This window comes from Neoarius graeffei, chromosome 3 (genome assembly GCF_027579695.1).
Source record: "Neoarius graeffei isolate fNeoGra1 chromosome 3, fNeoGra1.pri, whole genome shotgun sequence".
In the NCBI taxonomy this organism is placed as follows: Eukaryota; Metazoa; Chordata; class Actinopteri; order Siluriformes; family Ariidae; genus Neoarius; species Neoarius graeffei.
The window spans coordinates 13,225,767-13,253,069 of NC_083571.1; the positions used below are offsets into that span (position 1 = coordinate 13,225,767).

The following is a 27,303-nucleotide window of genomic DNA, read 5'->3' on the forward strand; positions in this document are numbered from 1 at the left end:
ATGAGGAGATCCAGACCATCCTAGAGGCAGATTTATCTATTCTCTGCAGCTACTTTCATCTTTGGCATCTGAAAGTAAGCGAGTCAAAGACTATCTGTTCGATCTACCACCTGTCGACCCGACTTGCCAAAACAGAGCTTGAAGTGAGAAAGGAGGGCAAGAAGCTAAGATTCGACCCTGTACCTGTTTACCTGGGCGTCACACTTGACCGCAGCTTAACATTTGGGCCTCACCTAAAGAACGTAACCAAAAAAACATCCAAGCGCGTCAACCTGATAAGGAAACTCTGTGGCCTAGAGTGGGGAGCCAGTTTCACGACATTGCGCACATCAGTCCTTGCACTTGTGTACTCTACTGCCGAATATGCTGCAGCGGCCTGGTCTCATAGTATCCACACCAAATCAGTCGATGTTGTCCTCAACGAAGCAATGCGCATCATCTCTGGCACTCTGAAGCCAACTCCAACAGAGATGCTACCCGTACTATCCGGAATCCATCCATCAAAAACAAGGTGCGACTTTCAGATCCTCAAACTCGCAGAGAAGGCAATTCAACCTGGTGGAAATAGCATCATCTCAGCACCGCAGGACACACCCCAATGGATCTCGAGGCAACATTTCGCCACTAGAGCTGCCGAGCTTATAAGATCTGGCCCTGCCTCCGACACATGGATGGAAAGGAGATGGAGCGATGAATGGAAGGACTTAAACACCAACCTGCACTCCTTCATCAGCACCCCTTCTACAACACCACCTAGACATACCCTCCCATGGAAGGCATGGGTTCGGCTCAACCGCCTCCGAACAGGTTGGGGGAGGACCAAGTCCTTCCTGAAGATGACAGGAGCAAGCCCCTCAGATGCCTGCCAATGTGGGGCTAGCCAGACGGTCTCACACATCATCAATGAGTGCCCGACCTTTGGCACCCCACATGGCCATAGAGGCCTGGCATTGTTGGACCGAGACACGATCAACTGGCTGTTTAACGTAGCAATTCCTATATGATGGAAATTACACGATCGACGTCGACGAACCTGTTTACATGTAGAATGTTACAAACGGGTATTTTTTAAGCATTCCACAACTTTCCCAGTATTTTGCTGCCCCGTCCCAACTTTTTTGGAGTGTGTTGTAGGCATCAAAGTCAGACTGAGTGCATACTTCAAAGAAACAATAAACTTTAATCAGTTTGAACATTACATGTGGGCAACCATGGCCTGAAGGTTAATAGAAGCAGCTTTGGGCTGAAAGGGTCACTGGTTTGATTCCCAGGACCGGCAGGAAAAATGTGAGTGAAGTTGAATGAATGAACAGCACTTTCCCTTCCTTCTGTATTATAGCTGAAGTGCCCTTGATCAAGGCACTTAACCCCCAACTGCTCCCCGGGCACTGTAGCATAGCTGCCCACTGCTCTGGTTATGTGTGTGTTCACTGCTTCAGATGGGTTAAATGCAGAGGAAGAATTTTGCTGTGCTTGTATACATGTGACAAATAAAGGCTTCTTCTTCTTCTCTTTATTGCATTAATTGAATTCAGGTCAAAAAGGATTTGCAAATCACTGCATTCTGTTTTTATTTACAGTTTACACAGCGTCCCAACTTTTTTGGAATTAGGGTTGTAGTTAAGCATGTCAAGAAAATGAAGACACTCGTCAGACTCGAACAACATGTTTTGTGTATGATGTGAAGAGAAACCACCGCAACTCACTTTCAAACCTCAGGCACTTTCTTCAGAAAGTGGATAACATAGTCATTATTCTATGTGGAAACTTATAAACTCGTCTGTGTCTGCGTTACTGCCATTAACTACTGAACTTGAGTGCCATACGTACGTTGCATTATTGTTTTAGCTTAGTTAGGCTCAAGCAAAACATTCAATAAGTGGCAGCACTATGTGGGAAAAGTAATCTCTCCACCAGGTGTATGGAAGTTCAAGTCACTGATGTTTCTGACTGTTAGCTGGCCTCGATTTACACAATCACACATTTTACTTACAGTTATTCAGCAGTCTGAGATGACAGCATGAGCTGTGAAATTCTATGAGGTTCAGCAGGCTAATGAGGCAGTTAGCCCTGTTAACATGTCAATTAAAACAGAAATGAAATGTTTCAGTGTGCTCTGATGCCAGAAGGAGTCTCTCTGGATTTGTGCGGATTTGTGTTAATGGAGAAAACTGGAAATATTCACAAGTCAATCAGTGTCACACTTGGCATACACGCCACACTTTAACACTACATGGAAAGTACGGACTCGCCTAAAATTTTATTAAAATGCACCAATTGAACATTCACCTGCGTTATTCATCAGTCTTGGTGATGAATCAAAATATCAAATATTTCCCACCAGTATTGCGCTGTTCGTTCATTCATTCAACTCAATGGACAGGACAGCCTATGAGAACATGTCCATTGAAGCCCACTTAGCTGGGAGTCAATGAGTGCCTCAGGAGGAGGTTTTGCATAGAAAACAATATCTCAGTATTAACTGGAGAGCTGATCTTCATAATACATTTTATCCATGATTAGTTCTCTCATAAAAAAATGTCAAGAATGAACCTGCTTTCATTGTTAGTTCATGAAAACAGGACACATAACAGGGTTGTGTTTATGTCTGTTATCCTTCTTTTTCACTTTTCTATCCAAGCAGGATCATTGGGACCATATGTTCTCCTCTGGCTCCTCGGCCAATGTGGGTAGAGAAAATAACAACTCTCTCTGGTGCAGCTCGTGGGAAGTATGTATGGTCTTTCCGGATAAATCAAAGAAAAGTAAAGGTAGTTTTCTAACATCAGCAAAAAATGCTACAGGGATGTTTGGTGAGTTTTTTTTTTTTAAAGAGTTGTTGGAGTAAAAAAAAAAATCTCCAGTACAGAAAATAGGCTTATTTTGCCTGGGAAGACAGTGCTTTATAGGAAATGAGGCAATCCTTCTCCTGTCTCCCTTCTCCTACCATTCCAGTATTCAAAGATTTCCTCTATAGGACAAAGAAATCTCATCTGGACACGATGAAGAGGATTTTAAAAAATGCTGTTTTCCACTACCTTTACCACTACAAAAAAAAAAAAAAAGAGGAGATAGAACCCACTTTGTTCTCCACTAAACCCGTCTTATTTATTAAAAAGCAGTGAATAAATCAACAGCACACTGTCCTGTTTAACCAGAGTGCCTGCTTAGCCATGCTGGTGCTGGGCTTCAGAGCGGTAATGTGTAAAAACCAGCCCTGCTGATGGATCTCTCCCACACTCATACTGAATAATGAACAAACAGATGGAAAAGGACCCTTATTTTAACGGCCCTGTAGCTGGGTAGAACTTTCCAGAGACTGCATTGGTCGAGCGGTCAATTCGCTCCATTTAGCACTGAAACTCGATAGTTCTAACACGATACTGAATACCACCAGTGCCGTTTCTTTTCTACCTTCAATCTTTTTAAATATTAATAACCCATTTTTAAAGGTGTTGATGAGTAAAAAACTAGCTGTTTAACCTGCAGTTCAAGTTTATATGAAAGCTAAAGCTGTTGTCTGCGTGATCTGCTGGAAAACGTTCAAGCCATAACGGATAAGCTGTAAAACCAAGACCATGAGATTATTAAATTTCCTAACTGTATTGAAATCGTGCCAGCTCGATGTCGGATTTTAACCTAACCACTGAGGCCTCTTGGCATTATAAGCTGTGAATTGTATTCCTCGCTGTCAGCAGTGCAGAGCAAGGCATTGATTATAAAAAGGTGATTAGACATACAGAGCTGTGTATCACATTTATTCTAATTTAATGTGAAAGTCTGAGGAAACGTGCCATCCAGTGGAAAAATGCTTTTCCAACCAGGATTTCACTTTATAACCCAGAGCAATCCAATTCACACAAATCAACCTCAAGGTTATCAGTCACGAGGAATTTGGGCTTGTGTGGACTCTTTACTTAATTGACTGTGCAACCAAGAATCTTTTGAATGAGCTCTTTTTTTAATTGATCTCAGCTTTTTCATACTAAGAAGGTTAATTTTATTACACTCAGCAATTTGAAAGTAAATGGCAGTCTTACACACACACAGAGCCCAAAGAATATAGTTCAATAGCAATTGCTCCTAACCAGTGATGAGAATAACGGCGTTAGAAATAAACGGCGTTACTAACGGCGTTACTTTTTTTTAGTAACGAGTAATCTAACTAATTACTTTTTACATGGTTATAACTCCGTTCCCGTTACTTACAATAAAATGCTCTGCGTTACTTTATTAAAGCTGTTTTCATCTGGCACGCTGCTCGTTCAGCCTTTCTTTACTCTGCTTTAGTGTGGGGCGGGGAGACGCGAGACAACGGCATAGTCAGCCAATCAGAGTAGATTTGGACAACATACGTAGGTAGGCTCCGCCTACTGCACTACTGCGCACACTTTCAATCAGAAGACACAGCGATGGTGAGCGGTCAGCCCAACACTGCGCTTTCACATTAGAAATACAGCCATTACTTTTCATTACTTGAAATAAAAGGCAAAAATGTCTACATGCAATGCACATTATGTCGAGGAACAAAGCGTTTGTCCTCGTCAGTGGCCAGTAATTAGTAACAATTTTAATAACTACAAAAATATATTACATTTGATAGATGTCTTATCTCACATTGTCCCACAAAAATATTAATATAGTGTAGATAATGTTACTAACTGGTTCTGTTAAGTGTCCATTTTGGTCATTAAACACATTTAACATTCACTTTTATTATGATTACACTAATTGAATTTTTTTTTTTTGTGGGGGGGACACAAAATGTCACGGAATAATTACTTTCCCTGGTAATTAGTTACTTTTATGACAAAGTAACTCCGTTACTAACTCCGTTACTTTTTGGGAAAAGTAACTAGTAACTATAACTAATTACTTTTTGAAAGTAATGTGCCCAACACTGCTCCTAACTACCAGTGTCCCTCAGGGTTCTGTCTTAACACCACTTCAGTTTTCATTCTATACAGAGAAGGTGAAGAACCATAGCAGCACTTCTGAGTGGTTTCAATCCGCAGATAAATTAGGGATAAAATTAGCTCAAGTTTAAAGTCTTTAATTTTCTGTAAAACTGCTTTGTGACAATGTCTGTTGTTAAAAGCACTATGCAAATAAACTTGACTTGAGATAACAGGCTGGACCATAAAGGGACCATTCAGAGCTCTTTTCAGTCCAATGCAGAGGGAATTAATGCTATCGAAACACTGCTGCACTGTGTGATCCACTTGTCATATTAATTGGAGCATAGTTCTACGCCAGATGCCCTTCCTACCACAACCCTCCCATTTCTGGGCTTGGAAAACACACATGGACAATTTAGAGTAGCTAGTTAACCTAACCACATGCCTTTGGACTGTGGGGGAAACCGGAGCACCCGGAGGAAACCCACGCAGACACAGGGAGAAAACGCAAACTCCACACAGAAAGGCCCCCGTCGGCCACTGGGTTTGAATCCAGAACCTTCTTGCTGTGAGGTAACAGTGCTAACCACTACACCACTGTGCCGCCCCTCTGGGTCAGACAGTATATAGGTTATAAACAATATTTTATCATCATCATCATTTGTAAATACAGTGGTGCTTGAAATTTTGTGAACCCTTTAGAATTGTCTATATTTCTGCATAAATATGAACTAAAACATCATCAGATTTTCTCACAAGTCCTAAAAGTAGATAAAGAGAACCCAGTTAAACAAATGAGACAAAAATATTATACTTGCTCATTTATTTATTGAGGAAAATGATCCAATATTACATATTTGTGAGTGGCAAGAGGATGTGAACCTTTGCTTTCAGTATCTGGTGTGACCCCCTTGTGCAGCAATAACTGCAGCTAAACGTTTCCGGTAACTGTTGATCAGTCCCGCACACTGGCTTGGAGGACTTTTAGCCCATTCCTCCGTACAGAACAGCTTCAACTCTGGGATGTTGGTGGGTTTCCTCACATGAACTGCTCGCTTCAGGTCCTTCCACAACATTTCGATTGGATTAAGGTCAGGACTTTGACTTGGCCATTCCAAAACATTAACTTTATTCTTCTTTCACCATTCTTTGGTAGAACGACTTGTGTGCTTAGGGTCGTTGTCTTGCTGCATGACCCACATTCTCTTGAGATTCAGTTCATGGACAAATGTCCTGACATGTTCCTTTAGAATTCGCTGGTATAATTCAGAATTCATTGTTCCATCAATGATGGCAAGCCGTCCTGGCCCAGATGCAGCAAAACAGGCCCAAACCATGATACTACCACCACCATGTTTCACAGATGGGATAAGGTTCTTATGCTGGAATGCAGTGTTTTCCTTTCTCTAAACATAACGCTTGTCATTTAAGCCAAAAAGTTCTATTTTGGTCTCATCCATCCACAGAACATTTTTCCAATAGCCTTCTGGCTTGTCCACGTGATCTTTAGCAAACTGCAGACAAGCAGCAATGTTCTTTTTGGAGAGCAGTGGCTTTCTCCTTGCAACCCTGCCATGCACACCATTGTTATTCAGTGTTCTCCTGATGGTGGACTCATGAACATTAACATTAGCCAATGTGAGAGAGAGGCCTTCAGTTGCTTAGAAATTACCCTGGGGTCCTTTGTAACCTCGCCTTGCTCTTGGAGTGATCTTTGTTGGTTGACCACTCCTGGGGAGGGTAACAATGGTCCTGAATTTCTTTCATTTGTACACAATCTGTCTGACTGTGGATTGGTGGAGTCCAAACTTTTAGAGATGGTTTTGTAACCTTTTCCAGCCTGATGAGCATCAACAACGCATACATGTCAACCTATACAGAATGTCCGTATTTTATACGGATTTGATTCAATAAACGTAGTATACGGGCGTACAAATAAAGTTATACGGATTCTTTAAAAAAAACTTCAATATTTATTTAGAGCTATAATCAATTCCCACGATGATAAAAGAGCGCATAACATTTACAAATGTACTGTACACCACAGAAAGCACAAACAGCCAGTAAAGAGTCTTATGAAATTGCACGTTATCTTGTGGTAGCGAGACTTCATTCCACTTTTGATCATGCGCACACCACATTGCGAGAATCCCGCCAAACGGGAAGTAACATTTTGTTTGAAACGCGTATTTCCACCTGAGCGACTTTCACTAGCGACTGAAAAGATTCTGAATGGGCGCTCCGGCAAGATCAACACAGACACTTGCTGTGACATGCAGCCTAGTGAGCATTGGTGCAGACTGCTAAAAAAAGCTGTCATGGAGTACAATTCAGAACATTAGAGTGACACTTTGTGTTTTTGTCGAACATTGGGGCTTTGTATTCATTCTGAAGGTTTATTGTTATTAATATTGAATAAAAAGTAACTGGGATATATCATTGTTAATTATCATTCAAATTTTAGGTAAATTATTTTAATTTGCATCTTATACGGATTTTATAAGGGAAATACAGATTTTGGAGGTTGGTTATACAGGTTTGATTGACCAAAGGTTGACATGTATGACAACGCTTTTTCTGAGGTCCTCAGAAATCTCCTTTGTTCGTGCCATGCATGGGTGATTGCTCTAAGACAACGAGGGAGGCTCAGCCTCCTCTAAAAATGACGAACATCGTGTAGGATGAATTGCGCTAGGCTTATGTTATAGCCGACCTTATAACATTGCTATTTCAGATCCAGAATCATAGAAATATATGTGCTCAACCCAACTACAGTGCGAAATCATTCCGTTATAACTTTCCCCAGTTCGCCTAATGTGTGCGTGAGTTTTTCCCCCTCGTGACAGCGCGATGCAGCCCAGCCTCAGTGGACTTCAATGGCATTTGGGAGCTATGCGCTTTTCAATCTCAAAATGCAAGACGATTATTGGACAAATACTGCGAAAACACCCGCCCACGGAGTCCCAGCCTCACAGTGGGAGGGACATGGCAAAGCTTTCCGCGAGGAGACTGGTGATTGGTGAAAGCGGCTGGATATTTTCTTTGATTGACAGCTCATTTCAACTATAGACAGGCAGCGGTGAATTTCAGTTCAGTCCCATGCGGATTCACAAGTGCTGTGGTGTATTGTAAGAGATCAGCTTACATTTCGATTTCATTCATTACATACAGTTTCTACCAGCTTTTTTAGTTTGTATATATTTTCATTGTAAATAAAGTGTAAATATAGTGTTGTCAAGTTTGCTATCTTAGTTCCAGAAATTTCGTTTGAGTGACTGAACTTGAACTTGAGGGGGCTAGTCAGCTAGCAAGAAAGCTGCGCACGGATGCCAAGCATTGCTGATTTAATTTTGGCGAAGCCATTTGCCAGTCTTCCTTTTGAAGAAAAAATTAAAATTAAAGAGCAGGGTAGACCAACGCCTCAAATTGACTTGGTGAAAAAGGTAGGGAATAATACTCGTTCCTTTCAGCTCTCCTGGTATGAGAAAGTGAATTGGCTAACAGCAAGTGACCCACATCAACAACAGTAAATAGGCTACTTTAGTAATATGTCATGGATGGACCAAAAATATAGAATCTATTTAAAATGTTTATGCTGAGTATATTATATTGGAATATATATTTCTCTGGATATGAATTAAACACAGCTACAATTTGGAAAACATTTTTAAACAAAAACACAGCTGAGAACATTTCACACTACAGACCTGGATTAAAAGTGAAGGGTTATCAAAATTATCAATAAAACATTTCTCAGTCAAAATAAGTAAAATATAGGGAAAGTGTCACTGAATGAAATGTGTGGCACCCAGCTCTATGTTTGGCTCCCCAAGGTCAGTGCTTGTGCCTATTCCAGAACACTCTGCTGTTACTGCTGAGGTTCCTGACAAAGAGCTGCTTTCAATAATAATCAATTTTTAAACAACATGTCACAATTTTAAAATATAAAATGTTAAAATATACCCCCCCAACACCACCATCATGTATGACAGTAGGCTAATGGGCCAAAAGAACCTGTTATTTCACAGTTTGTGACCCTGCCAACAATCAGCCAGATCAGAGGCAAGAGTATGGGCAAAATTGATGTGGTTTTTCTTTTAAAATCTGGAAATATCGTAGCCGACCAGCCTCCCCTGTTTGAAAGACTACCAGCCACCACTGGTGCCATGATACACTTCCACAAACATGTGTTGTGAAGATCAGACTTTGATAGATCCCTGTCCTTTAAATAAAACAGGGTGCCCACTCACACCTGATCGTCATCCCATTGATTGAAAACACCTGACTCTAATTTCACCTTCAAATTAACTGCTAATCCTGAGGGTTCACATACTTTTGCCACTCACAGATATGTAATATTGGATCATTTTCCTCAGTAAATAAATGACCAAGTATAATATTTTTGTCTCATTTGTTTAACTGGGATCTCTTTATCTACTTTTAGGACTTGTGTGAAAACCTGATGATGTTTTAGGTCATATTTATGCAGAAATATAAAAAATTCTAAAGGGTTCACAAACTTTCAAGCACCACTGTACAGTATGAATGTTGATCTATTAAAGATGACCTTTCAAAGTTGTACCATTTATTATGGCAGCTTGGACACCAAGAGTAAAAAGAGAGTCAAATCTTCAGAAGATTGCAGTTGGCAGGCAAGGTCAGTATGAAGAAAGAGGCAGAGTCAAATTTTTACTGGCCACCCCGTCTCATCTACTTAACAGTTTAAAATGATGTGCTTTGGGGGACAATTCAGGAAACGGTCCAATAAAAACATCTATAAAAGGTATGTTATCCTTTACCCTATAAAAACCTCTAAATAAAAATATGTAAAGGACCAACCAACAGTGAATGTTAACCTTTTATGCTCATCAGATTTTATGTGTGTTTTATTGTCTTTAGATATTTTTGTGTGTTTGATGTTTCATGGTAAGGCCAACTGGGTCTGTCTGACACTAGCTATTCCAGATGACTTAATTACATCAAGGTTCAGACATCTGGGAGGTACTGAAATATCTAATAATAGTACCAGCTCATAGCAACTCTATTCGCGGTATAATCCTGAAGTCATTCCGTCTGAAAGTGACACCTGGCTCTGGTTAATCATTCCTTGCCTGAATGAGAACTCAAATCACAGAGGCCAGGTAATGCATGACTATGCCTCAGAGCCAATTACAGCAAGCACTCAATTGTCGCTCAGCTAAGCACCAAGTTGTTACGAAAGCTCTTTGTTGCCCAGAGAAAGAAGCTGGGACTGCACTGAATCAGTCTGGATTACCAACAGACCTTCCCCCTGCATTGATCCAGTGGTAGAGGAGTTTTCGATAGGATCATCCAAAGGTGCCTTGTTGTCTTGCTGCCGACGATGCCTTATAAGGGAGTTTTCCGAAAAGTTAGGCAGTGCTTCAATATCTACAAAGGTATGCAGCTGTAGTTGACTGCATATCAGAAGGCAGGCACTGAATGTTTTAGGTAATCCTAGTGCAGGGGTTCTTAACCTTTTCTTCTCTAAGGGCCACCTATTCATACTTGTAACGATTTGAGGCCCATTAAAAAAAGATCCACTTATTTTAGCTCATCTATTCTATTAGAATCTAATAATCTATTGTAAAGTGTATTAATGGGATACACCACTCCCTGCTACAGATGGGAGCCCAGGAATTAAATAAATGCAATAAAAACAAACTGTTTTTTTAATTGTAGGTATTGCATTTAAAACTGTATGGATGTGCAGGAAGCCAAGATAAAACCACGTACAGTATGCAGGGCATTCTCAGTCAAAAGGGATTAACGATCCAAAAGTGGAGTCTGGTCCATTAACACAAGAACTTATTGCCATGTTTGTGTCCAGCAAACAAGCACGTTATTAAAACCAAGAAGTGGATATAGAAACCACTCAATGGGATTAGATCCTTACATGCTAGCAAAGAAGGATTTTTCCTACGAGTTGGAAAATTATCCATCCGTTGAGTTCCCAGACATCTCAAACTACCTGGTGCTGCAGACATCGTTCTACACGGACAAATAGATGAAAACCTGGAAGAGCATGGAGACGTACAACTTTTTATATGTGGCTGGGTTAAAGATCTGGGGATCAGGACACTACAAAATAAATTCTGTGTCGTTTATTATTGTGAAGTATTCTGTCAGGTATGCGGTGGTAGACGGATCTAAGTGCAGGAAGGAGTGTTTATTAGCAGGCGTGATATTTACAAAAACAAAACGTGAGGAAAGGTCAGAGTAACAAAACACAAACAAAAGCAAAATCATAAAGCAGATTATTTAACCAGAGCCATAAACATGGGTAGAAACAAACACTACAGTGATAACGATACAAAATCTCTGTGAAAACAGTGTCTGTATATGCACATGCTGATTGCGCTCAAATCTGCATCAGGTGTTTCCCATAATGACTAGTCCCAAGCGCGCACACAACACGCTCTGTGAGTGGGCGTGGCCGCTCGAGCTGCACTAGACTCAAGCACGCGAAGGCATGGCAGTCAAGTGTTTGCCTGCTGTGTGACAACAACTTTTAGTTCACCTGTATATCATCAAGCATCGCCGCCAAAATGCCTCGTTTTCATCAATAACCCATCGTGAAGCAGTGTGGGCTGTAGTGTGACCGTAGCTTAATGAGGCGGATGAGACGTCGGATGCAACCCAGCAGTTGCACCTTACTATGAGTAAAAACAAGTGTTGCCAGGCAAAATAAACCTCGCCCGGCAGCACTTATTTTATATCTACACGTTGATAATGGTAACATTTCTCAATCATCAGCTGTCAGCTTATAGTCATATGAAAATCCATGACCTTGAGTTTGACATTTCAAAGTCATTCAAGGTCAAAGGTCATGGTGCCAAACGAAAGCCCATATAGCACTTCCTATAAGGTGATAATGGTAAATATCTGTCTACCATCAACCGTTTTCAAGTTACGGCCGTCTGAAAATCCATGACCTTGAGTTTGACCTTTCAAGATCAAAGATCATGGTGCTAAATGAAAGCCCATATGGGAGTTCCTATAGGTTCATAATAGTAAACATTTGTCTATCAGCAACTGTTTTTGAGTTATAATGGAAAATATGTTATTTTGACCGAAAGGTTGACCTTTCCAGTGACCTTGACCTTCACCTTGACCCGATTACCCACAAAATTTAATCAGGTAATCTACGGAGCATTGCCCACCTACCCTGGACATTTGAAGTCAATTGGTGCAACCGTCTAGACCAGGGGTGGGCAATTATTTTTTCCATGGGGCCACATGAGAAACAGAAAATTTTGTGGAGGGCCGGACCAAAAGGCTGAACTAAATTCTGCATAATATTAATTGTATTTCTTTATATAAAGCAGTAAATAACATTGTTTTTACAAGCTGCTAAAACTGGTAAGAGTATGGAAAAAACGAGGTTGCCTTACAAAAAATGTCATTTATTCAATCAAATTTCCCAAAACAATGGTTAACAAAATGTGAACGTTTGTACCATTTTTTTTCAGTCACATTCACCCCAAAACACAATAAAGACATCACAATATTGCATTTCTACTCCAAATATCAAGCAAGATGCATCATATTATAATAATGATACCGTGTCGATTCGGTGTAGGTATCAGATCTACAGATCGGCTCGGGCTCCGGCGCCTGCTGGTGACGTCACACTATGTGAATGGCTGGACCGTTTGAAGGATGACGTACAAGTTTGTGGTTGGTCTGGACAAATTACGGAAGTAGTTATCGCGGGATTAGGTTTCGTGGGATTTCATGTCATGTTCATGTCGCGCGCATTGCGTTTTTGTTGAACACAACTTCAAAATAAAAGCACTGCACATTCAGTCCATGCATGATGTAAAATTAGAAAATACGTTTATTTTGTAATTTCTAATTAACCTTACGCGGGCCGGTCAGAATGAACCAAAGGGCCGGATGCGGCCCGCGGGCCGTAAAATGCCCAGGTCTGGTCTAGACGCTAGATTGTTAACAGACAGACACACAAACAAACCACACTGATTACAATATCTCGCCCCACTTACTCTGTTGCGGGCGAGGTAATTAGCTTCGACTTGGGGGGAAAAAAGTGACCCACTAGATGGCACTTCGCAGCCCACTAATGGGCCAAGGCCCAGTGGTTGAGAAACACTGTCCTGGGGCATTAGACAAATGAAAGCTTTATAAGATGGTTATCCATGTAGGAGCTAACACATGTCTTCGTCAGTCAGAGGTAACTAAGTGTAACATTGTACAGGCATGCAAGTTAGCGAAAGTGAAATACGATGCTGTAATATGCTCTGGCCACGTCCCAATCCGACATGGTAATACAACTTGGTTTAATATTCGTAGCAAGTGGTACTCTGAAAACAATGGGCGGGAAAGAGTGGGACAGATGAGGTGTGGCAGAGAGCTGGTTAAAGACTGCTCCGTAGAATGAGTCGCAGGGTGATAATAAATATGACAATTATAAATGAGAGAGACCTTGAGGTCATGCTGGCGTGCCTCCTGCAGGTCGTGGATGGCGCAGCAGTGGGCCTCGCGCAGACGCTCCTCCCTTCGCTGGTGCTCCAACTCCAGCTCCTGCAGCTGCTGGCCCAGGTGCTCTCGCTCCTGATTAAACTGAGCCTGCAGCTGCTGCAGAGAATGCTGTGACTGCGACAGCTGCATCTCCAGACTCTGCTTCAACAGAGAAATCTGCACCACCAGATAGAGCGAGAAAGAAAGAAAGAAAGAAAGAAAGAAAGCACGCAAATACTTATCAGTACAACCTGAAAACCACATAGCAGAGACCTACAATCTATCAAATGTATCCTAGGGATAAAGAGAATGCAATGAGAAGAAGCAATAAATAAAGCACTTGCAGGGGCACATATTTTGTTTTATTCCTCTGGAGCATCCATTAGGCTCGAGCCAGATATAATCAGCGATTGTGAGGATGTTATTTGTCCGCTTTTTTGTCAGAATCTTAACCACAATCTTCTCTCACTGCTGTAAGACTCAGCTTGCTCGATCTGTTATATAAACAGCTCCCTGGATGCGGGCCAACAAACGTAAAAGAGACTGCAGCTAAGTAAAAGGATACGAAGTTTGTTACAAAATCAGCAGGGTGTTAATATAATAAAATGACAAATCATGACAAATAAGGCTAAACACTTCCTGTAATTATGATGTGGAGCTAGAGCTAGGAGAAGAGCAACTTTCTGCCAACCGCAGATGCTCCTGTTGAAGAAGAAGGAAAAAAAAAGACTAACCTACAAAAGTATAAAGAGATCAGTTCATTGCTAAGAAATCAGATTCCTATAAATGGACAGTCTTCGCCTCCATGTTCGACTCCAACGTGTTGCGTGTGTGTGTGTGTAAGCTGCCATGTGGTTGCTAGTCTTGCTTCAAAGATGAGAGAATGAGAGATCGACAGCAGACATTCTCCCTTTACTCCAATCGATATCACTGGAAGAGGCAGGCAGAAGGCAGTGGATTTGCAATTAATGAAGCTCACTGTGCAGCCTGCTCATGTCATTAGCACAGTCTCTCACTGCTGAGTGAGCAGCCTGCTAGCCCGACATGCGAACTCACCATCATACCCCTTACAAAAGGTGCCAAAAATCTGGGTCAAACCAAGAAACCTAACATAAGAGCCCGGTCCCACAACACTAATAACTCTGACTATCCCTCTGCCTGAATTTAGTTCCAGTCTGGAGCAGTCACGCCACTCAGGTAGATAAATGCATGCAACTTAGGAATAGTCATGGAAGTTCCCCCCCCCCAAGTAGTAGCACATTATTCCGGGTCATACTGTATAGGCTGGACTTCAAAACAACCCATGTGCATACTCTGGTGGTTGATATAATACACATACAGTGGTGCTTGAAAGTTTGTGAAGCCTTTAGAATTTTCTATATTTCTGCATAAATATGAACTAAAACATCATCAGATTTTCACGCAAGTCCCAAAAGTAGATAAAGAGAACCCAGTTAAACAAATGAAACAAAAATATTATACTTGGCCATTTATTTATTGAGGAAAATGATCCAATATTACATATCTGTGAGTGGCAAAAGTATGTGAACCTTTGCTTTCAGTATCTGGTGTGACCCCGTGTGCAGCAATAACTGCAACTAAACGTTTCCGGTAACTGTTGATCAGTCCTGCACACCGGCTTGGAGGAATTTTAGCCCATTCCTCTGAACAGAACAGCTTCAACTATGGGATGTTGGTGGGTTTCCTCACATGAACTGCTCGCTTCAGGTCCTTCCAAAACATTAACTTTATTCTTCTTTAACCATTCTTTGGTAGAACGACTTGTGTGCTTAGGGTTGTTGTCTTGCTGCATGACCCACCTTCTCTTGAGATTCAGTTCATGGACAGATGTCCTGACATTTTCCTTTAGAATTCGCTGGTAAAATTCAGAATTCATTGTTCCATCAATGATGGCAAGCCGTCCTGGCCCAGATGCAGCAAAACAGGCCCAAACCATGATACTACCACCACCATGTTTCACAGATGGGATAAGGTTCTTATGCTGTAATGCAGCGTTTTCCTTTCTCCAAACATAACGCTCCTCATTTCAACCAAAAAGTTCTCTTTTGGTCTCATCTGTCCACAAAACATTTTTTCCAACAGCCTTCTGGCTTGTCCATATGATGTTTAGCAAACTGCAGATGAGCAGCAATGTTATTTTTGGAGAGCAGTGGCTTTCTCCTTGCAACCCTGCCATGCACACCATTGTTGTTCAGTGTTCTCCTGATGGTGGACTCATGAACATTAACATTAGCCAATGTGAGAGAGGCCTTCAGTTGCTTAGAAGTTACCCTGGTGTCCTTTGTGACCTCACCGACTATTACACGCCTTGCTCTTGGAGTGATCTTTGTTGGTTGACCACTCCTGGGGAGGGTAACAATGCTCTTGAATTTCTTCCATTTGTACACAATCTGTCTGACTGTGGATTGGTGGAGTCCAAACTCTTTAGAGATGGTTTTCTAACCTTTTCCAGCCTGATGAGCATCAACAATGCTTTTTCTGAGGTCCTCAGAAATCTCCTTTGTTCGTGCCATGATACACTTCCACAAACATGTGTTGTGAAGATCAGACTTTGATAGATCCCTGTTCTTTAAATAAAACAGGGTGCCCACTCACACCTGATTTGTCATCCCATTGGTTGAAAACACCTGACTCTAATTTCACCTTCAAATTAACTGCTAACCCTAGAGGTTCACATACTTTTGCCACTCACAGATATGTAATATTGGAACATTTTCCTCAATAAATAAATGACCAAGTATAATATTTTTGTCTCATTTGTTTAACTGGGTTCATTTTATCTACTTTTAGGACTTGTGTGAAAATGTGATGATTTTTTAGGTCATATTTATGCAGAAATGTAGAAAATTCTAAAGGGTTCACAAACCTTCAAGCACCACTGTAGGCCATGGATTACAGAAAAAATACGGATGCAAATAATTTACGGATTGGTCACAGACGTTTCTGTAGATTACAGATTGGTTATGGATTTTATACGGATGATGCATCACGGATAAAAAAAAAATTAAGAAGTCATGGAGAAACAATTAAATGTTTGGACTGCCGAGGTTCATCATTAAAACATCTTACCTGCATGTACTGTATATGTTTACTTTATTAATCTACTATTGATATGTCACGGAAAATCATATATCCGTGAATAAAAGATCCGTGCTTTGCATTATGTTTTTTATTTTCCGTGACTTCATGATGCAACAAGGATGTACAAAGATGCCCTGGAGAAATAGCACATGCTCAGATAACATCACATGGAAACAATTACCTGATTGGTCAGATGTTTAATCGGATCAGGTCCAGGCCTGGAAAAATTGCTCTAGAATCTCACCGATACGGATAAATCCAGGCCTGGACTATACTGTAGGTATCTTTATCGGTCTGGTGTGAGCACCGAGCACATAAACTGCAGGGGACCCAGTTATTTATAGTTATCGATAATTATTGTGGGACGAGGCCTCAACCCCAGCTGACGGTTCAGTATTAACCCTACGTTACCAAGCTGCTCATTTTGCTTGCAGTTTGGTCTTGTGGGCGTCTTGCGTCCGCTAATGGTGCTGCTTGTGGGCGTGGTCTGTTCTGGCTTTTTAAATTCTGACATGGAGAAACTTTCAGTCAGTCCATGCAAGACACACAGTGTATAAATAGGTCTAACCACTCATTCATTACCTACTCATTCTCTGCAACTTCTCCTCCCATTCACAGCCGGTGCTTGACCACGTCCCAGCTGAAACAGTTATCTATACTGTAGTTAAAGCTAAGAAAATATGATCAGAAATGGAATAAAACGCCATCAAATTTGGTTGTGTAAAGTCTAAAGTCCTTAAACATGGGTAGGAAGTGAACTTGTAAAAGATACTAAGGAGAGATATCTGTGACGAACCTCAGTCATCCAGGTACATAGTATTCTGTGGTTGGTTGAAGAGAGCAACTGGACTTGCTTGAAGATTCTTGAAAACGTTTCGCCTCTCATCCTAAAGGCATCCTCAGTTCTGTCTGACTAATAGGGAGTATCCAGTATTTATCCTCTCATGGATCATCATAGAATCTGAATCAGAATGCTGATGGCTGCATTGTAGGTGGCTGATAAAAGATGTCATAGACACCCACCTCTGTTCAATGATGGTCGTTCCAGGTTGACTTAAATGAATGATCCTCTCTGGCTAAGATGTCTGCCAGTTTTCTGGAAGTCCTCTCATACTCCCGCACCAGTTGAAGGGATCTCATCCCAAAGTGCGTAGAAACATATCTCTGACGAATCTCAGTCATCCAGGTACATAGTAATCTGTGGTTGGTTGAAGAGAGCAACTGGACTTGCTTGAAGATTCTTGAAAACGTTTCGCCTCTCATCCTAAAGGCTTCCTCAGTTCTGTCTGTCTAATAGGGAGTATCCAGTATTTATCCTCTCATGGATCATCATAGAATCCGAATCAGAATGCTGATGGCAAAACGTTTTCAAGAATCTTCAAGCAAGTCCAGTTGCTCTCTTCAACCAACCACAGATTACTATGTACCTGGATGACTGAGATTCGTCACAGATATGTTTCTACGCACTTTGGGATGAGATCCCTTCGACTGGTGCGGGAGTACGAGAGGACTTCCAGAAAACTGGCAGACATCTTAGCCAGAAAGGATCGTTCATTTTTGTCAACCTGGAACGGCCATCACTGAACAGAGGTGGGTGTCTATGACATCTTTTATCAGCCACCTACAATGCAGCCATCAGCATTCTGATTCAGATTCTATGATGATCCATGAGAGGATAAATACTGGATACTCCCTATTAGTCAGACAGAACTGAGGAAGCCTTTAGGATGAGAGGCGAAACGTTTTCAAGAATCTTCAAGCAAGTCCAGTTGCTCTCTTCAACCAACCACAGATTACTAAGGAGAGGCTAATAAGGAGGTTTCCAGGAACAACCTGTGCCAAGGAATTTACTGTAGTCAATCATTTGCATTTGTCAACTTACTGTGTCATTTAATTTGTGCATTTTCTTGCTGTCCGGTCTCTGTATTGCTTACTGCTGTTGTTGGAATTGCAGCTGCATGTTGCGCAGTCACAGGAAATAAACTTTACCTATCGCTTGCTGTTGTAAACTTCGTGTGAGGCTACGAGTTCACAGACAAACTAAGATCTTTGTGCATGGATATTTCATAGAGCTCGATTTCATTTCATCATCCACACAAAGCCTTAGGCTTGATCAGATGTCCTTTTGCAGCGTGGCCTGAAATGGAGCCTCTCATCAGACAGTATGAAGAAATCTTGGATGCCTTGTGTGTGTGTGTGTGTGTGTGTGTGTGTGTGTGTGTGTGTGTGTGTGTGTCTGTGTGTGCGCCACTCATCTACTTCACCTGCTCCAGCAGGTCCTCCACTTTTCTCTGCCAGCTCTCTCGCGCATTGCCCAGCTCTTGTTCTTTGGCCTGAGCAAGCTGTGTGAGCGCTGCCCTCTTGTCCTCCTCATGTTCCTCTCGCAGCTCCTCACGTAGTTTCTTACACTCCTGCCTACACACACACACACACACACACAAACCCAAATGCAGATGTTATGAACAAAATATATACTAGTCCTAATATTTAACTATATAAGGCCACACCTCCATCATAGACGCCATGGAGATACACTCATTATACACTCACTGGCCACTTTATTAAGGACACCCTAATAAGCACCTGCTGTTTTATGCACTTATCTAAATCAGCCGATCCCTTGACAGCAGCACAATGCATAAAATCATACAGATACAAATCAAGAGCTTCAGTTCATGTTCACTTCAAACATCAGAATGGGAAAAATTGTGATCGCACAGTGAAGTGTGACTTTCTTTCACTGTGGCATGGGTGTTGGTTTGAGCCAGATGGACTGGAATCTGCTGATCTCCTGGGGTTTTCACACACAACAGTTTCTAGAGTTTACACAGACAGAATGGTGCGCAAAAAACAAAAAAAAACATCGAGTTGAGTGAGTGACAGTTCTGTGGGTGGAAACAAACACCTTGTTGATAAGACAGCTCAGAGGAAAAATGGCCAGATAGGTTTGAGCCTGGGCGGCACGGTGGTGTAGTGGTTAGCGCTGTCGCCTCACAGCAAGAAGGTCCGGGTTCGAGCCCTGTGGCTGACGAGAGCCTTTCTGTGCAGAGTTTGCATGTTCTCCCCATGTCCGCGTGGGTTTCCTCCGGTTTCCCCCACAGTCCAAAGACATGCAGGTTAGGTTAACTGGTGACTCTAAATTGAATGTGAGTGTGAATGGTTGTCTCTGTCTATGTGTCGGCCCTGTGATGACCTGGCGACTTGTCCAGGGTGTACCCCGCCTTTCGCCCGTAGTCAGCTGGGATAGGCTCCAGCTTGCCTGCGACCCTGTAGAACAGGATAAAGCGGCTAGAGATAATGAGATGAGAATGAATGAGGTTTGAGCCCTTTTTGCCAGAAAGGATAAAGCAACTCGTATAATCACTCTTTACAACCGTGGTGAGCAGAAAAGCATCTCAGCATGCAACAGCAGAAGAACACGTTGGGATCCACTCCTACAGCCAAGAACGGGAATCTTAGAATCAAGAACATGCTCCTGTAAAAGTGGCTGGTGAGTGTAAATATTACTGGAGGATATTCATCGGGAGGTGACTGACATCTAAAACGGAGAGCTTTATGCACAGAGAGGCACCATAGAGCTTTTTCATCGTTGGATGATGTATGCCGGAGTTTCCCATCATTGACTATCAACTGTAATGGTGAAAAATGTAGCTTAAAAGCACAGGCTGTTGCATTCTGTCTCATCCTGTGTCGCCAGCTGTTATACAATGATTACATAATAGGCTGCCATCGGTATGTAGATCAATGTTCTGTTGCTGTTTCTAGCAGATGTTTCACCTGTATCTTGCTTGAACTGTGTAGTTCAAATTAATACCGTAGTGGTGTTTATCTCACAGCATTGTGACTACTGTAGGCAGCGCAATGTAGATCTGTGTGTGATGAATATGCTTCTGTTCTGTGCATACGTGGGTATAAATTATTGAATAGCACACAGGAGAGATAGTAAAGCCAATTTAGGTTGCTTAACCCCTTCGGACACAAGGAAAAATGCTATGGAACATCATGCTATGGAACTTCACGTGTACAATTATAGACGTTATGTCCGAAGGGGTTATATGTTTAAATATTGTAAGTATTATGAAAGGAAATTTTTTTATTGTTTACAGTGTGATCATTGGCTCCATCTTGCAAAACAGAACTGCTGATTTCAAAATCAGTGTAAAGCTAAGGATTAACTATACTTACAGACATACAACCCTGATTCCAAAAAAGTTGGGAGAAAGTACAAACTGTAAATAAAAACGGAATGCAATGATGTGGAAGTTTCAAAATTCCATATTTTATTCAGAATAGAACATAGATGACATATCAAATGTTTAAACTGAGAAAATGTATCATTTAAAGAGAAAAATTAGGTGATTTTAAATTTCATGACAACAACACATCTCAAAAAAGTTGGAACAAGGTCATGTTTACCACTGTGAGACATCCCCTTTTCTCTTTACAGCAGTCTGTAAATGTCTGGGGACTGAGGAGACAAGTTGCTCAAGTTTAGGGATAGGAATGTTAACCCATTCTTGTCTAATGTAGGATTCTAGTTGCTCAACTGTCTTAGGTCTTTTTTGTCGTATCTTCCGCTTTATGATGCGCCAAATGTTTTCTATGGGTGAAAGATCTGGACTGCAGGCTGGCCAGTTCAGTACCCGGACCCTTCTTCTATGCAGCCATGATGCTGTAATTGATGCAGTATGTGGTTTGGCATTGTCATGTTGGAAAATGCAAGGTCTTCCCTGAAAGAGACGTCGTCTGGATGGGAGCATATGTTGCTCTAGAACCTGGATATACCTTTCAGCATTGATGGTGTCTTTCCAGATGTGTAAGCTGCCCATGCCACACACACTAATGAAACCCCATACCATCAGAGATGCAGGCTTCTGAACTGAGCACCGATAACAACTTGGGTCGTCCTTCTCCTCTTTAGTCCGAATGACACGGCGTCCCTGATTTCCATAAAGAACTTCAAATTTTGATTCGTCTGACCACAGAACAGTTTTCCACTTTGCCACAGTCCATTTTAAATGAGCCTCGGCCCAGAGAAGACGTCTGCGCTTCTGGATCATGTTTAGATACGGCTTCTTCTTTGAACTATAGAGTTTTAGCTGGCAACGGCGGATGGCACGGTGAATTGTGTTCACAAATAATGTTCTCTGGAAATATTCCTGAGCCCATTTTGTGATTTCCAATACAGAAGCATGCCTGTATGTGATGCAGTGCCGTCTAAGGGCCTGAAGATCACAGGCACCCAGTATGGTTTTCCGGCCTTGACCCTTACGCACAGAGATTCTTCCAGATTCTCTGAATCTTTTGATGATATTATGCACTGTAGATGATGATATGTTCAAACCCTTTGCAATTTTACACTGTCGAACTCCTTTCTGATATTGCTCCACTATTTGTCGGCGCAGAATTAGGGGGATTGGTGATCCTCTTCCCATCTTTACTTCTGAGAGATGCTGCCACTCCAAGATGCTCTTTTTATACCCACTCATGTTAATGACCTATTGCCAATTGACCTAATGAGTTGCAATTTGGTCCTCCAGCTGTTCCTTTTTTTGTACCTTTAACTTTTCCAGCCTCTTATTGCCCCGTCCCAACTTTTTTGAGATGTGTTGCTGTCATGAAATTTCAAATGAGCCAATATTTGGCATGAAATTTCAAAATGTCTCACTTTCGACATTTGATATGTTGTCTATGTTCTATTGTGAATACAATATCAGTTTTTGAGATTTGTAAATTATTGCATTCCGTTTTTATTTACAATTTGTACTTTGACCCAACTTTTTTGGAATCGGGGTTGTATAAACTGTTGCTTTTCGTACCCACTGTGCTTTCTTCCAGCATGAAGAGGGCATGTATGTACACACTAGCCCACGTCAGTCTTTACTGTACGCTTTGGCTCCAATTTTCATCTTCTGCACAAATGCAAACATTACACGCGCTTTTTAATTTGGCTTTTTTTTTTTTTACTTAACAGCACAGTGGACACCAGCAGTGCTCCATGATATCCAGTGATTAGGACTGGGGCACCCAAACTGCCCAAATACCAGGCTTGTAGTACTTGAGTCTGACTTGTGCTCTAATTTTAAGGACTCGTGACTCGACTTGGACTTGAGCACTGATGACTCGGATTTGGACTTGTGCATTAACTGCATTCAGACTTGAAAACTGGAGACGAGGACTCAGATTCTTTTCTTTATTTTTTGTAACATGCCATAATAATTTGGCATAAGATATTTATATCTACATTCATTTTTGTACTAATTTCGTGCAAGGAGTGTCACACCTTATTTACTGAGCCTTATTTCCTTGTTTGGTTTCCTGATTTCCTGTTTCTCGTCTTTGATTCTGCTGAGTCTACGCTAGCCAGTTTGTGCCTCGCTTGACCTATTGCCTGTTTCACTGTTTTACGATTTTGCCTGTCGTTCTGGGGTAGGTTTCCCAATAATGTTGCCCTTTAGGGCTAAACAGCAAGTTGAGAGACTTTCTTCAGCAATGAACGTTGTCTCTGTATGTGTTTTTTCCGAACTCACTCGTCAGAAGGAGTCTTAACAGAAACGTTACAAAGAGCTTCTTTGAAATACGTGTCCCCGATATAGGCATTAGTAGTTGCTAAATCCAGTCGAGGAGGTCGCATGGCATTTGTTTTTTACAAAAAAAATATATAAAGTGTTTAAAACGCTAAAATATTGTATTGTCATTAAGCATTACATATATAATGTGGTGATTAATAATTTAAACTATTTTACATTTTTGGGCAATAGTTTTTTTTATTCCAAGTATGCTTTTTTAATTAAATGAAAGAATGAGCAAACAATAAACTAAATAATTCAGTAAATGTGTGTCCCATGCCTGCTCATTTCACTGTTAGTCAAACATACAGTCAGGATTATTTCAACTGTTATCCACAATGCCAAGTGGGCAATGTTCTTCCTTATAATGTACGCGTGCAGAGAGAGAGAGAGAGAGAGAGAGAGAGAGAGAGAGAGAGAGAGAGGTTTTAATCTGTTTGTACCTAAGGAGGTTGAATTGACCATATATACCGGTAAGATAAAACTTTATTAATCCTGAGGGAAATTCTTGTGCCAGAAGTCGCTCCATAGCAATACAGTACAAGTTAAAATACAATACAAGTGTGTGGGGGGGAGCACGTAATAAGAACTGTGCAAGAAATAAATGCCTAAAAAACAGTGCCTAATAGAACAACAGAGATACTGTAAGTTACATAAGGGGAATGGAAAAAGCAAAAACCAGTGCCTCGATGGTGAGCATTCTAACTGTAGAAATAAGGTACGTTATGTAAGAAAGTAACCTAATGGTGAAAGTAAATCTTGCACATATGGTATGTTGGGGAATATACACAGTGGATGTAAAAAGTGTACACACCCCGTTAAAATGATGTAGTTTTTTCTGATGTGAAAAAATGAGACCACGATATATAATTTCAAAACTTCTTCCACCTTTAATGTGACCTTTAACCTGTACAATTCAATTGAAAAACAAACAAATCCATTAGGGGGGAAAACAAAACAATAAAAAATGTACAATAAGCTGGTTGCATAAGTGTGCACACCCTTAAACTAATACTTTATTGAAGCATCTTTTGATTTAATTACAGCATTCAGTCTTTTTGGGTTCATACCTGCTATCAATTAAAATGACTCTGATTAACTCCAAATAAAGTTCAGACATTTACTCAGTCGCATCCTCCAGCAAAAGCCGGGGTTCACAGAGAGCTTACAAAGGGATCTCATTGCTGAAAGGTATTAGTCAGGAGAAGGGTACAAAAACATTTCCACAGCATTAGATATACCATGGAGCACAATGAAGACAGTCATCAAGAAGTGGAGAAAATATGGGACAACAGTGACATTACTGAAAACTGGATGTCCCTCTAAAATTGATGAAAAGACGAGACGAAAACTGGTCAGGGAGGCTGCCAAGAGGCCTACAGCAACACTGAAGGAGCTGCAGGAATTTCTGGCAAATACTGGTTGTGTACTACATGTGACAACAATCTCCTGTATTCTCCATATGTCTGGACTATGAGGTAGGGTCAAAGAAAAACATCCAGGCCCAGCTAAATTTTGCAAAAAATACATAAACTCTCCCAAAAGCATGTGGGAAAATGTGCTATGGTCTGATGAAACCAAGGTTGAACTTTCTGGCCACAATTCCAAAAGGTATGTTTGGCGCAAAAACAACACTGCGCATCACCAAAAGAACACCACACCCACGGTGAAGCATGGTGGTGGCAGCATCATGTTTTGGGGTTGTTTTTCTTCAGCTGGAACAGGGGCTTTAGTCAAGGTGGAGGGAATTATGATTTTTGGCCCAAAACCTTCAGGTGTCTGCTAGAAAGCTGAAAATGAAGAGGAATTTCATCTTTCAGCATGACAATGACCCAAAAAAGTTTTGGAATGGCCCGGCCAGAGTCTAGGCCTAAATCCAATTGAAAATCTGTGGGGTGACCTGAAGAGGGCTGTACACAAGAGATGCCCTCGCAATCTGACAGATTCGGAGCGCTTTTGCAAGGAAGAGTGGGCAAATATTGCCAAGTCTAGATGTGGCAGGCTGACAGACTCCGACCCAAAAAGACTGAATGCTGTAATTAAATCAAAAGGTGCTTCAACAAAGTATTAGTTTAAAGGTGTGCACACTTATGCAACCAGCTTATTGTACGTTTTTTTTTTTTTTATGTTATTCCCTCCTACCAGATTTTTTTGTTTTTCAACTGAATTGTACAGGTTATCGGTCACATTAAAGGTGGGAAAAGTTTTCAAATTATTTATTATAGTCTCATTTTTTTACATTAGACCTATCATTTTAACGGGATGTGCACACTTTTTATAACCACTGTGTGTGTGTATAAGGTCAGTTCAACCTCCTTAGGTACACACACATCAAAACCTCTCTTTCATGTGCACGTGTGCACTCACACATGCACAATGTTAGAGGTGCAGAAATGTGTCTCATTTATGGCACTAAATGAGATAATCACTCGTCTTATGGGGTTAAATTTAATTAAAACGTGGCAATATTAATGTGATATTCCGATATCCATACGTGATTCCAGACCATATTGAAATATATTCATAAATGTTTGTCGTATAGGACAGCATGGTGGTGTAGTGGTTAGCACTGTTGCCTTACAGCAAGAAGGTCCTGGGTTCGAGCCCCATGGCTGACGAGGGACTTTCTGTGCGGAGTTACTAATGTTAATGGAGCTAAAACAGCCACTGTCAAATGGTGCGGTTGGAGTTTTGTTTTCTGCCTCGACTCGGATCAGTAGTGGACTCAACTTGAAATTTTTTTTCATGACTTGGACTTGGGTGGCACGGTGGTGTAGTGGTTACCGCTGTCACCTCACAGCAAGAAGGTCCGGGTTCGAGCCCCGTGGCCAGCGAGGGCCTTTCTGTGTGGAGATTGCATGTTCTCCCCGTGTCCGCGTGGGTTTCCTCCGGGTGCTCCGGTTTCCCCCACAGTCCAAAGACATGCAGGTTAGGTTAACTGGTGACTCTAAATTGACCGTAGGTGTGAATGTGAGTGTGAATGGTTGTCTGTGTCTATGTGTCAGCCCCGTGATGACCTGGCGACTTGTCCAGGGTGTACCCCGCCGTTCGCCCGTAGTCAGCTGGGATAGGCTCCAGCTTGGCCGCGACCCTGTAGAACAAGATAAAGCGGCTAGAGATAATGAGATGAGATGAGACTTGGACTTGACTCAGACTTGAACACTGGGGACTCGAGACTGGACTAGGCCTCAAGGTTTAGTGACTCGATTACAACACTGCCAAATATAGCATCATTGCTTGTGGAAGCCATGGTCTAATGGTTAGAGAAGCAGCGTTGGGACCAAAAGGTCACTGATTTGATTCCTGGACCAGCAGGAATGGCTGAAGTGCCCTTGAGCAAGGCACCTAACCCCAAGCTGCTCCGCAGGCTGCTCTGGGTATGTTGTACGTCGCTCTGGATAAGAGCGTTTGCTAAATGCCATTAATGTAATGTAATCATTGACAGTGACTGTACAGCACCATCGCCAAAACAAGAAGCACAGCTTGTTGGATCTGTCCAACAGCTTGAGCTGGCAGCAAAGAGATAGAGACAGAAAAACACCAGCAGTGTGGGAGAAAAAAATAAGTGGTCTTTCTAATTAAACATTTTTCTGACCCATTCTAAGCCATGCATCCACTCCAGCTTAACTTTCTGCAAGTACACCTCTGGTATTTAAAGTGGGACCTCTGCATAACCATAAAAATATACAATATTATATATATTTACATATTATATATTTGAAGGCAGGTGGCACAGTGGTGTAGTGGTTAGCACTGTCGCCTCACAGCAAGATGGTCCTGTGTTCGAGCCCAGCGGCCGGCGAGGGCCTTTCTGTGTGGAGTTTGCATGTTCTCCCCGTGTCCGCGTGGGTTTCCTCCGGGTGCTCCGGTTTCTCCCACAGTCCAAAGGCATGCAGGTTAGGCTAATTGGTGGCTCTAAATTGACCGTAGGTGTGAGGGTGAATGGCTGTCTGTGTCTATGTGTCAGCCCTGTGATGACCTGGCGACTTGTCCAGGGTGTACCCCGCCTCTCACCCATAGTCAGCTGGGATAGGCTCCAGCTTGCCTGCGACCCTGTAGGACAGGATAAGCGGATACAGATAATGGATGGATGGACATTTGAAGGCAAGATTTAATTGATTTCGAGGTTATGTTTTCAGCGCGGTTTGTTTGTTTGGTGTAAGCAGGTTGCCGCAAAACCTACCAATCCCATTTCCATGAAACTTGGTGGAAAGGTGTAGCATGGGTCAAGGAAG

The 27,303-nt window shown here is 41.7% G+C and overlaps 1 protein-coding gene across 4 annotated transcripts in view; it reads right to left on the bottom strand.

The window, feature by feature from the left end:
- Nucleotides 1-27,303, bottom strand: part of fam184ab (family with sequence similarity 184 member Ab) — a 440,896-nt gene that overhangs the window by 117,295 nt on the left and 296,298 nt on the right. For all 4 annotated transcript variants that reach the window (XM_060915808.1, XM_060915811.1, XM_060915809.1 and 1 more), the window contains exons 10-11: nt 18,764-18,914; nt 13,362-13,574 (exon numbers count right to left, since the gene is read on the bottom strand). In XM_060915808.1, coding sequence (XP_060771791.1) covers nt 13,362-13,574; nt 18,764-18,914 — 364 coding nt within the window. The remainder of the gene's footprint in view (nt 1-13,361; nt 13,575-18,763; nt 18,915-27,303) is intronic.